A 12,815-nucleotide genomic window follows, 5' to 3' on the forward strand; every position below is an offset into this window, starting at 1 on the left:
CGGGATCGTGGTGCTCTTGCATCATTATTTCCCCCCCAAAATATAGTCCGGCCTCCCACAAGGTCTGAGGGACAGTGGACCTGCTGAAAAAGTTTGCTGACCCCTGCTGTATATGAAGTCTGTTACCTAAAGAAATACACTGAGCACGATCCAATTACAGTTAAGCATTTTAAAGCACTAATTCCTATCAATGGGAGATGGATGTCAATGGGTGGCATTCAACCAAGGTTTACTCAGAGTAGAAATTATTGGGCCTAGCATAAACTGCATACCCATCAAATGCCTCATAAAAACTAGGACATCCCTCCCCCCCCCCGTCGGAGCACAGCAGCCATTTTGGGTGCCTTGCTTTCATGTGATTTTGGGCTGAGATCTCACATGGGTCACATGAATCACATGGGATTTCCGACCCAGAAGATGGTGTCCTGGATTTGGGCCATGTCACACTGGAGGGGTTTCAACTGCTGTGTCTCTAATCTGAGTTCAGCTCAGTTGAATCCGCCCTCTACTTAAATCTGTTCTATGGAAAACAAAACTGTAACAGAATAACTGCAATATATATCTCCCATGGAATGCCCTCCAAAGAGTCAAATCAGTAGAATAATGAAATAATACACACAGATCAGACAAGATGGTCCCATTGAAGGCATGGTCTTCAATTTCGGTGAGTCCATTTTTATTTAGCCTTCTGCAATAAAGAGACAATGGCTGTTAGACTCTATTCTATGTTTTTTTTTTAAAAAATGGCAGCATTCTACTGAAATTCTCCTTAAAACAACCCCCCCCCTTTAAAAAGGAATTTGTGGTAAATAACTTTTTTTCATAAAACAACAATAGCCTTTAAACTGTGACACTCCCACAGAAAGTCAATCAGACTGTCTCTGGAGCAGTGATAAGAATTCAGTGAGTTGCATCTACCATGTGCCACACATTCTGCAGGAAAAGGAGGGTGTCAATCAAAATGTTAGCAAAAGGATAACGGAAGGAAGAAAGTTATTTGCTTCATTTATATACCACTTTTCCACCCAGGAATTCCAGGCGGCATACAAGGTTTATCCCTCTCCCCATTTTATCCTCACGGCTGTGCTCTGTGGTAGGTTAGGTCGAAAGAGAGTGAGTTATCCAAGATTACAAAATGAACTTCATAGCTAATTGGGGATTTGGACCTGGGGCGGCCTGAAAGACATGAAAAGAAGTGTCCCATTTTTTGCAATGTAACAGTTCTTCAAAGTTTGATTTGCTCATTTAAAGGGGGCAATCCTGCTATGCATCACATCATTTGCAAATATTCTAATTTTCTAATTGGGTTCTTCACCTCAAAATAATGCATTTATCAAACTGACAAGTAACTTCATTACCTTTACATTTATAGACCAGAATTACTACTTAAGGTTGTTTCCAGATGGCCTGTTAATTGAACATTCATCCTGATTGGCTTGCAGGGAGTTCAGACAATATTGCGCCAAGCAAAACTTATCCCACGCTTTCCAGTGCATTTTCTGGACACTTTTGTTATACCAAAAACACAATTTCTCAAACAAAATATTGCACATTTTGCCCTAGTGCATGCACTTTTGCACACATTACTCACCAAGAAAACTGCACTGCACTGCCAAATTAAGGAAAAATGCAAATTTTGAAAGATTGCTATGTTTTGATTTGCAGATTGTTTAGGAAAGTGTGAATTAAACCTGAATGGAATCAAATTCTCCATGCCTACATTGCACAAATAGCAATAGCAAACCTTGGCTACAGTTCACGGTTAATGCGGAGGGCGCTTGACCCTGGTGCTTCCCAGTTGGGATGACACAGCATGCCATGGCAGGAAAGAGAGCCAGGGAGAAGCAAAGCAGTTGCAAGCTTCAATCTGGTAGCAGGCATGTTCCTGCAAAGTCATAGTTTGGCTTACCACGTTGTGCAAACCAGACTGAGGGATGAGGCAGGAGAGCATTCAGTGCCTTATGCAATTGCAAGTTTCTTTGGAAACTCAAAGCGCTTTCCAAAATGACGAAAAAACAGTAATACTAGGGAATCTCGACAAGCTTGCAGAGGAATTTTTCTCTGAGGGAACGACGATAGCTAACCTGCCTTTCCCTCTCTCGGGCTCCTCGATTCATCCCAAACAATCTTCTTCAGTCAGTTGTATTTATCACTTCCACCCCATAATTTGCCTCCTCCCCTGCTCCTATTGTGACTCGGCAAGACTCATCCACTCTTAACCCAAAGTGGCAGGCTTGAGTGATGGGCTGACAATGAATCATTTAATTAAACTGTCAGAAAGCCTCCATGCTTGGCCTCTAATCCAGAGCGAAAGCTGCCCATTCGAGCGATACGCTTATCTAAGGTCCAAGAGGGTGTGCGAAGGTTGACATGGAAATCAATTACAGTCATGGTTGGAGAGATTACCCTTTTGACTGTGAAAGGCACGTGCCTGGTAGTGTCACGTCTTTGATGCATGTCAGAGGCGATCACGGCTTACGAGGAAACCTCCCGTGATGCCTCTGGAGGTGACAAGACAAGCCAGAGAGAAATGGCTTCACAGCTAGGCTCCCTGACATGAGTGCTTGTGTGAAACCAAGAGGGTGAGCAGGAGAGAGAACAAATCAAGATGTGGACCCCCTGAGGCCTAGCCTGCAGCCGTTGAGGGGAGAGTCAGACAGGGAGTCATTCGTCAGCCAGGAAGCTCCTGACAAGACTTTCCAAACAAGGTCAGAGCACTGATGATGATAATAATGAAGACTAATATTGCAATAGTTTCCATTAGCCATTAATTAGTCATTTTAGGTAGGTGCGTTCATTGCTTTGTTTATAACTCCTGCAAAACTTCCTTGTTTAGACCATTCTTTCCAGACAAGTAATCTTAATACGTAACATTATTTTATTTAAAATTGCTAATACTGGGCAATACCTTGCCAACAAATGTCTGTATAGTAAAAGCTATGGTTTTCCCAGTAGTGATGTATGGAAGTGAAAGCTGGACCATAAAGAAGGCTGATCGCCGAAGAATTGATGCTTTTGAATTATGGTGTTGGAGGAGACTCTTGAGAGTCCCATGGACTGCAAGAAGATCAAACCTATCCATTCTGAAGGAAATCAGCCCTGAGTGCTCACTGGAAGTACAGGTCCTGAAGCTGAGGCTCCAATACTTTGGCCACCTCATGAGAAGAGAAGACTCCCTGGGAAAGACCCTGATGTTGGGAAAGATGGAGGGCACAAGGAGAAGAGGACGACAGAGGACGAGATGGTTGGACAGTGTTCTCGAAGCTACCAGCATGAGTTTGACCAAACTGCGGGAGGCAGTGGAAGACAGGAGTGCCTGGCGTGCTCTGGTCCATGGGGTCATGAAGAGTCGGACATGACTAAACGACTAAACAACAACAACACCGGGCAAGAGTTGCCCAAATGAAGCCTGTCATTGGAAGCCTTGTTCAAGGGGTTCTGCTTTCATCCCTTCCCCTTCAAACTGGCTTGGGGGTGTTCCAGAAACCCCCCAGAACAGCTCACAGGAGGAGGAAAAGCCGATATGTTTGCTCAGACAGAACATCTGTAATACCACAACGTTGAATTCCACCCAATGGTCCATCGCACTCACCACAGCTACTTCTAAGATTGCTGGCCTGATCTAGTGGTCAAAGAGAGCTACAAGGCTGGATGCCTTTGGATGGAATTGCAACTCAACCCTACTATGTCCTCACTAGGTGGACTTGGACAGGACACTTTCTCACAGCCTCGATCTCCCCATCTGCAACATGGGGGATAACAATACTGATTTACCTTGTTGCAAGGATGACAATAGTGCCATGCATGTGAAGCATGTTGAATGCTTAAAGGTTTTTTTTTTTTACACATCCTAAGCACCCAAGCTTCTCAGAGTAAACATATAGTCTTATTGAATAGGGCTCTCTCTCTCTCTCTCTCTCTCTCTCTCTCTCTCTCTCTCTCTCACACACACACACACACACACACACACACTCACACATTTGCTTTTCTGTTTTATCTCGTCGTCAGCACATACTATGTTACAGCCATACATAAAATAATAGGAAAAAGATAGCATAGGTATAAAACAAAAACATATGATAGTAATAATAACATATCTAAATTCTTCCAAGATTATTTCAATCCTCTATATCTTAAATTATACTTCCCTTCCGCTCTTTCCATGGTTTCCTATCTACTATCCTTTCAACTGCGTTTTCTTACTCTACTAATTTGTTTTCATTACCTTACACAATCTCCAGTTATAACATCTACTACTGAGTATTTTTTCAGCCCGTTATGATTGTTTTCTTGTTATAATATCCCCCCCCCATATAATCCGTATATAATATCCAATCCTCTTTCAGTGTTGGGGCCTTACACTTCTTAGCAAGCAGGCTGCACATTGTACCTTTGCATTTCCCCCCTCTCGAAATTCACACGACACACCGAAGAAGGGGGAGCTCTATGAAACTGAACTATGTTAGGTTCGGTTGCCCTGTGGCCCTCCATCAGCACCAGCCAGCATGGACCAATGGTCAGGGAATGATGGGAGTTGGAGTCCAGCAGGACATGGAAGGCCACAGCCCTCCTGTCCCTGCTCTAGGTTCTTTTTATTCCTTTTCTCCACCCCATTCGTAATTGTATTTGTTGTTTAGTCGCTTAGTCGTGTCCAACTCTTCGTGACCCCACGGACCAGAGCACGCCAGGCACTCCTGTCTTCCACTGCCTCCCGCAGTTTGGTCAAACTCATGCTGGTAGCTTCGAGAACACTGTCCCACCATCTCGTCCTCTGTCATCCCCTTCTCCTTGTGCCCTCCATCTTTCCCAACATCAGGGTCTTTTCCAAGGAGTTTTCTCTTCTCATGAGGTGGCCAAAGTATTGGAGCCTCAGCTTCAGGACCTGTACTTCCAGTGAGCACTCAGGGCTGATTTCCTTCAGAATGGATAGGTTTGATCTGCTTGCAGTCCATGGGACTCTCAAGAGTCTCTTCCAGCACTATAATTCAAAAGCATCAATTCTTCAGCGATCAGCCTTCTTTATGGTCCAGCTTTCAGTTCCATACATTACTACTGGGAAAACCATGGCTTTAACGTGTAATTGTATATGCCCCTGCAATATCTCACTGACCCTGGCTTGCCTCTTCATCTTTTTCATACAGGATTGTGGTTGGGATACTGCCTTGAAGAACTGCCAGTCATGCCACTCAGGTTACATATGGCTCAGATCTGATCTGGCAGGCTGAGGGGGCTGGGGAGGGATCTATACTGCACAGCAATTCTGCACATCCTTGGACAAAATGGCCGTCCACGAACGACCCGCATGGAAACTTCTACAAAGGCACAAACAAATGGTGACCATTGACTTGGTGATAGCAACAATGCAATGCAAGCATCTGCTTCAAGGGGACATTTAGATATGCTCACCCCACCAAAAGAAAGCGAAAAAAAGAGGGAGGGGGAGGAGAAATCAGGAATGGTTCATTAGGAAACATCATTGTTCCTGCATGACGAGAAGGCTTCTTAAGGCCTCAGCGTGGCACCGGACTGCGAAGTCGCCTGTGACAATATATTAACATTATGCACAAGCGTAGCAAATTATCAGCCTCTCTGCCCATTGCTTGTCTGAGTAATGGAATGTCTGCAGCCAGCAGGAAAGATGAAGTCGTCCTGCTGTCCTCTAGAGCACCGCTTGAATGATGTGGGGCTGCCTTGGCAAGTGTAAAAAGAGAGACTACCCTGGGCATCATTACTTTTTAAATTTGCTGCACGTTGCGATTCGAGAGAGAGAAGGAGAAGTTGATGAGTGGAAAAGAAAAGAAGAAATCCAGTTTGTTTGGCGTGGAGAAGGCCTGTTTTCATGTCCGTGAAACCTAATCGGCTGGAAAGTTGCTGTGGATGCAACTGCAGGGTAGTTCTTCCATTTTCCAAAAACTAAAAAACAAAAATAAAAACCCAGGATAAACTGCATGGGCTTGGGGAGAAGGAGCAACGCAGCGGAAACACAGAATCATAGAATTGTAGAGCTGCAACCCCTTGCAATATAGGAACCTCAGTTAAAGGATCCATGGCAGAAATACTGAAAATGCAGCAGGAAAAGAGCTGGAAGTGTGTTGATGAAGAGTATAGTGATTTTTATATGGAATATGCATCAACCAGTCCCTTTTTATCTAGGACAGTACAGTGGTACCTCAAGTTAAGAACTTAATTTGTTCTGGAGGTCCGTTCTTAACCTGAAACTGTTCTTAACCTGAAGCATCACTTTAGCTAATGGGGCCTCCCGTTGCTGCCGTGCCGCCGGAGCACGATTTCTGTTCTCATCCTAAGCAAAGTTCTTAACCTGAGGTACTATTTCTTGGTTAGTGGAGTCTGTAACCTGAAGCGTCTGTAACCCAAGGTACCACTGTAATCATTTACAGCATGTTTAGCCTGGAGAAAAGGAGGTTAAGGGGTGATATGATAGCCATGTTCAAATATATAAAAGGATGTCACATAGAGGAGGGAGAAAGGTTGTTTTCTGCTGCTCCAGAGAAGCGGACACGGAGCAATGGATCCAAACTACAAGAAAGAAGATTCCACCTAAACATTAGGAAGAACTTCCTGACAGTAAGAGCTGTTCGACAGTGGAATTTGCTGCCAAGGAGTGTGATGGGGTCTCCTTCTTTGGAGGTCTTTAAGCAGAGGCTTGACAACCATATGTCAGGAGTGCTCTGATGGTGTTTCCTGCTTGGCAGGGGGTTGGACTCGATGGCCCTTGTGGTCTCTTCCAACTCTATGATTCTATGATTTCCCAGGGCCAGGCTCTGGTAAAGCAGTGTTTTTAATTACTACACAGTATTGGGTAGGATTCAGACTTCACCTTCCATGGAATGGAAAGCTTTTGATCCAGTAGACAGATCCTTTGGTCAGAGACAGATTTTCCCACCCTCACGGCTCCCAGCACCAATTCCTACATTGCTCTGGAAGATCCCATGACTGTATAGAACAGTGTTAGTAGCCACTGTGCTATAGTGGTTAGAGTGTCAAACTAGGGCCTGGGAGACCAGGGTTCAAATCTCCACTTAGCCATGAAGCTCATTGGGTGACCTTGGGCCAGTCACTGCCTCTCACCTTAACTGACCTTCCAGGGTTGTTGTGGGTATTGAACGAGGAGGGGGAGAAAAAAGGTGGGAAATAAATGCAATAAAATAAAATAAGTTCTGGAGGCTAAAGAGGGAGGGGGGAATCATAAAAGGTCACCTCCCCAATCACCAACACCACTCACTAGCAGGAGTGAAGGATCCAACCCAATATTAGTTTGTTTACATGAGCATCAAAACCCTTGTTTAAAGTTGGAAGTAGGTTAACATGAGCACATACATGGGCAAAAATAAAATAAATCCTATTGACCGGAGAGTACTTACATATCAACACGTTCAGAACTGAGCCCCAGGAAAGAATTTCTTTCAATCTTGTGTATGTTTATGTTGTCTTGGACGTCGCTGAGATTTATAGAAAAAATACATTTCAAAAAAGGAAATTAAAACGCGCCCTTTTGATGCGTTGTTGGCATACAAGGCATCAAACTTTCCTTGGTCTGGAAGATTTCTAATCCGCCTTTCAGTGCTAAGAGCGAAATAAAATCTAATAAAGTCAAATACTGACACATCTGCAAGTAAGAAAGAAGCAAATTATCTTCAATGTTTTGACAATGTTGAATGTTGACAGTGAGCTGCTTTGGGAACAGCTCATTGTGGAAAAGGAGCACATAAGTAAACTCAAATCAATCACTGATGCCCTCCCATTGCTATTGCAACAAGGGGAGCAGGAGCGGTGTTGCTATGGTCCAGCCATTGCCATATGGGTGGGGGCACCACCCCAAAGGACCCCTGAATCTTGTTGGGATGTTCCGTTCCACCTTAAGGAACAGGCATGATTGTTGTGTGTCACATGTCTGTTTACACTCCAGCACAGCTTGCTGGGAACGTCCGTTTGTGTATAGCGTTGCCCTGTTTTGCTTTGGACACGAAGGAGAACAGACATGTTTCCTTTTGTCCTAATCTACACTGAATAAACCTGCTTGTAAATATGCTCACACAGCCTCTCGTGCCACTTCTGTTTGTGCAGCGTTTGCTCTGCTGAATAGCGTGCTCAGTCTTCTAAAGCCTGGAGCCGCAGATTTATGCTGCACCAAGGACCAGAGTTCTTGGGAGAAAAGCAATGACAAACCTAGACAGCATCCTAAAAAGCAGAGACATCACCTTGCCGACAAAGGTCCGTATAGTTAAAGCTATGGTTTCCCCAGTACTGATGTATGGAAGTGAGAGCTGGACCATAAAGAAGGCTGATCGCCAAAGAATTGATGCTTTTGAATTCTGGTGCTAGAGGAGACTCTTGAGAGTCCCATGGACTGCAAGAAGATCAAACCTATCCATTCTGAAGGAAATCAGCCCTGAGTGCTCACTGGAAGGACAGATCCTGAAGCTGAGGCTCCAATACTTTGGCCACCTCATAAGAAGAGAAGACTCCCTGGAAAAGACCCTGATGTTGGGAAAGATGGAGGGCACAAGGAGAAGGGGATGACAGAGGATGAGATGGTTGGATAGTGCTCTCGAAGCTACCAGCATGAGTTTGACCAAACTGCGGGAGGCAGTGGAAGACAGGAGTGCCTGGCGTGCTCTGGTCCAGGGGGTCACGAAGAGTTGGACACGACTAAACGACTAAACAACAATAACAAAGGACTGGAGTTCACCTGGCACACTGGCTGGTGGGCTGGAGCCAGCTGGGGGCCTGCCAATTGCCCCTGTTTCCTTGGATGCATGGCAACAAATCTGACCTCAAGGATCATGCATTCTTATGGATATACAGTATGGATTTGCAGCCCTCTTCAAGTGTTTTATCTCCACTCAATCGCAGTCACACGTAGAGAAGCAAAGGCCTAGCATCACCCCTCCCTAGCACTGTTGGGGAGGCTTGCCATACATCAGGAAAATTCCAGACATGTCCTGTTTTTCAGGTGTAAAAATGGTGTGTGTGGTGGTGGTGGTGGGGAGGGATATTTTGCCAAATCGGCAAAATGTCAGGGAAAACCCGGATGTAACGCAGTAAACATTCAAAGACATTAAAATGTTGAAGATCATTGGTTTCTTTTTTACTTGCAGATGTTTCAATGCAAAATTCAGTGTGGAAATCTGGTTGAGATTTCTTTCAACGAACTAGAACTGTTTCAACTCTTGGCATGGACGAATTCAGTTTTAAATAATTCCGCCTCCCTCTTTCCTTCATGGGCAACCCAAGAAAAATGGCCAAACCTCCAAAATATTAGAATAATCCAGTAAAAAACTTACAGCACAAACTTCACGGAAGAATGTATCTGGTTAACAACGGGTAAATACATGATTGCAGTGTTTGATAGCAACCTAGAGGGAATAAGTAGAGGTTGTTAGCACATCTCTGAGGAAAACTAAAGAATAACAAATGACTGAAATGAAATTGAGGAAGAAAAGTTGCAGGCAAATTTTTGTTATCCTCATTTTGTTATTCAATATTTAGTTGTTGTCCCCCCCCCCCAACATTCCAAATTCTGGGTAGTATTCGATGTCTTTTATAACTCTGCTTACATGTTTTTCATGTGCAGGACATATTGCGGACATATGGCTTCATTTCCAATTGGTTCATGTCCTGCAGCTTCCTGCTGAAATCCTGCAATGTTGTTGTACCACACCTTTGCTGCACACAAGAGCACCTCTCCATACGACAATAATGCAATAATGCTGGGGAAGCATCACCAGAGCAACTAATAACATGGAATGATGTGCAGATGATCCAGTATAAATCCACCATTAATGTACTACTATTGATGTGTTGCTTTAGTCACAAGAGACTAGGGCCCTGCGGGATTTTTCCGCAGTGCCTGCAAGACGGAGCTGTTCTGCCTGGCCTTCGGCTTAGACTGACACTGACCCCTTATATGGGATTTGGTTTATAAATTTTCCCTGGGCTTTTTTTCTGCCCCTTGTAGGACCAGCATGGCTAGTTGGCTCGGGTGAATATCTGATGTTTCCTCCCTTTATGGTCTTGATTTATGGGCTACTACTAAAATGAGGCTGTATTTTAATTAACTGGTTGTTGTTGTTTTTCTATTACATTTTGTTGTAATTCATATTTGGTGTTAGATGCCCTGAGCGGGGTATAAATAAATTTATTATTATTATTATTATTATTATTATTATTATTATTATTATTGAAAAACAAACAAAACCCATGCCAGTTTGGAGGCATCATATTAAGCCTACAGTTCCCAGGGTTCCCCAGGGAGACGAAATTATGATAAACCCAGTTTAAGCCTTGGAAGAGGAAACTGCAGCCATCGTTTCAGAACTTTTGCTGTGCTTTATATACCAAAAGAAAAGCATCAAAACAATTTAAGAAACATGCAATGCCCTTAGGCACCTAGAAGACTATTCAATATTGGAAGAAGGTAAGAAGATTCTGAGGGCAACAGGGCTCTGCCCCCTTGTGATTCCTAGCAATTGGCTGACAGTGGAGGTAAAACAAGGCTACGCCTAGCAGGGGTCAAGAACGGCAGCGATAGAATAAAGGATGCATCATCTTCACGGCTGTGCTATGGCTATGATTCCAAAGTGCTTCTGACAGCACAAGGAAGAATCATCAGGTATTCATGTACAAATGTGAGCATCGATGCAATGCGTCAGCCAGTCCTAATGGCATTCTAGCCGACATCGGGATGAATGGAGCCGCCATTTCCATTCCAAAGTGAGCCCTCAAATAAGGTGTCTGTAATGCACGTTATCAAAACGTTCTGTAGAGTTTCAGCTGGGCCATTCACAGTCTAATAAGGGTTCATTATCCTTCACATTTCCTATCCTCCGTGCATTTGCTTCACAGGAAAGCAGCATGCGAAGGAGGGATCATGCGAGGGTGAGCATGCGAAAGCTGACGAATCTCTGCAATCGTTATATATCAGAAGGAACAGCGACGGGCCTGATGTCTCATTCAGTACGGTTCATCTTCCTGACTGTGCTTCGTGGGAGCAAAGGCATCATAGGAATCTTTCACTCCACATGGGGCTCAAACCCACGACTCTGAGATTAAGAGTCTCATGCTCTACTGACTGAGCCAAATGGCTGGAGCGGGATTGAACTTTGCCATGTGGCTGCTGCACCTTTCCAGCTTTCTTTTATAAAATTATCTGGCCGATTGGCTCTTTTGGCTCCTTAGCAGGACCTCTAGATAGTGCACAAAACAGATGAAATACTGTGAAAATCCCTGAAACGAGAAGTAATCAGCTAGGAATATTATCTTATAAATAGACTAAATAATAAAAATCAAAAAGTTTAAGGAAAAAATTAGAAAAACCTAGATAGTGGCAGGGATGAAACTCAGGGGCAGGCCTGGTCTACTTAGTTATTTTAAAGGGTGAGCCCAGTCTACATGGTTGTTATCATCCTGCGGTTTCAGTATTCATCTCATCTTCTACTTGCACTGCGTTCTTATTGAACCTTTGACTTGCGTTAGGCGTATGTTTCCCTTTTCTTGACAATCTCTCAGAATGACACCTTGTAACTGACTAACATGGCTTCCTCTGCATGTCAGCTTTGGTATAATAAGTGCAACCTGACTCATCGTGTCTTTAAACATTGTATGGTTTTTGGGGTAAAAGAACTACAAGATTTTTCACTAAGGCTGGGTGGTTTGATCATATGAAGCCTCTGTTTGTCAGCTTCACTAGCTCCCACTTGAAGGCCAATTTAAAGTGCTGGCTTTAATCTTTAAAAAGTCCTAAACAGCTGGGGGCCTGGTTGCCTTCTTTTCTGTTAGAGCGTTTATTAATTTTCCAATAAAAAACATCCAATTAACATATCAAATCATAATCCAATAAAAATAAAAAATCTAAAATAAAAAAAGATCCAATTGTCTTCCGAATTTTAATTCTGATTTTACGGCTTCCCACAGTCTGAACGTCAAAGCATCTCCAAACCTCAGTCCTGCCTCTCACGATGTTTCCATATTTCCATATCCGATTTCCATATCCGATTTCCATATCCGATTTCCCCCTGCTTGGCAGGGGGTTGGACTCGATGGCCCTTGTGGTCTCTTCCAACTCTATGATTCTATGATTCTATGATTTTCCATATCCGATTGCCTTCTTTTCTATCTGGATATTAAGATCCTCTTTGGAAGACTTGCTCCAGTTCTCTCTGCCAAGTGAGGTTCATAAGCCTTCTGGATCAGGCCAAAGACCTATCTAGTCCAGCATCCTGTTCTCACAGTGGCCAACTAGTCGCCAATGGGAATTCCATGGACAGGACCTGAGTGCAACAACAGAGCTTCGCCCACTTGTGATTCCCATCAGCTGGCAATCAGAGCGGAGGCAGAACTCCGTTATCATAGCTAGTTGCAAATAGAGTTGTCAAAAGATTCCAGCCAAAATAGAAACGAGTGGATATTGACAATGTCCACTTATTTGTCCCATGTCCAGAACAGAAATCAGTCCAGCAAATGTGATCAGTAGATCAGCATTTGCCGGCATCGTTGCTTTCCGTCTGCAAATCATGTTTCTTTCCCCATTTGCATTGTGTTTCCTTCATGCTGATATGAATGGGTGGAATAATGTCATTTATAGAATTTATTCAAGCTATGTTATGTACGATAATTACACGATTATGTAATTGTGCTTCAGTAAGATGAAAAATGTAGTTTTGGGTGGAAGATGAACTGCAGCGGATCAGAAACAACGATGCATGTCTAAAATACAACAGCAATATTTTCCTGGTAGTGAGGGCAGGTAACCATTAGGAGAGAGTCTTTTTTGGTAGTGGCACCACAGTTATGGA

General features: G+C 43.7%; 1 protein-coding gene across 2 annotated transcripts in view; it reads right to left on the minus strand.

The window, feature by feature from the left end:
* Positions 1-12,815, minus strand: part of FSHR (follicle stimulating hormone receptor) — a 95,615-nt gene that overhangs the window by 20,778 nt on the left and 62,022 nt on the right. For both annotated transcript variants that reach the window (XR_008329765.1, XM_053383571.1), the window contains exons 5-7: positions 9,306-9,377; positions 7,383-7,460; positions 620-688 (exon numbers count right to left, since the gene is read on the minus strand). Coding sequence is in view for 1 of the 2 variants with exons in the window: in XM_053383571.1 (XP_053239546.1) it covers positions 620-688; positions 7,383-7,460; positions 9,306-9,377 (219 nt within the window). In the remaining variant the exon portion in view is untranslated. The remainder of the gene's footprint in view (positions 1-619; positions 689-7,382; positions 7,461-9,305; positions 9,378-12,815) is intronic.

This window comes from Podarcis raffonei, chromosome 3 (genome assembly GCF_027172205.1).
Source record: "Podarcis raffonei isolate rPodRaf1 chromosome 3, rPodRaf1.pri, whole genome shotgun sequence".
Classification (NCBI taxonomy): Eukaryota; Metazoa; Chordata; class Lepidosauria; order Squamata; family Lacertidae; genus Podarcis; species Podarcis raffonei.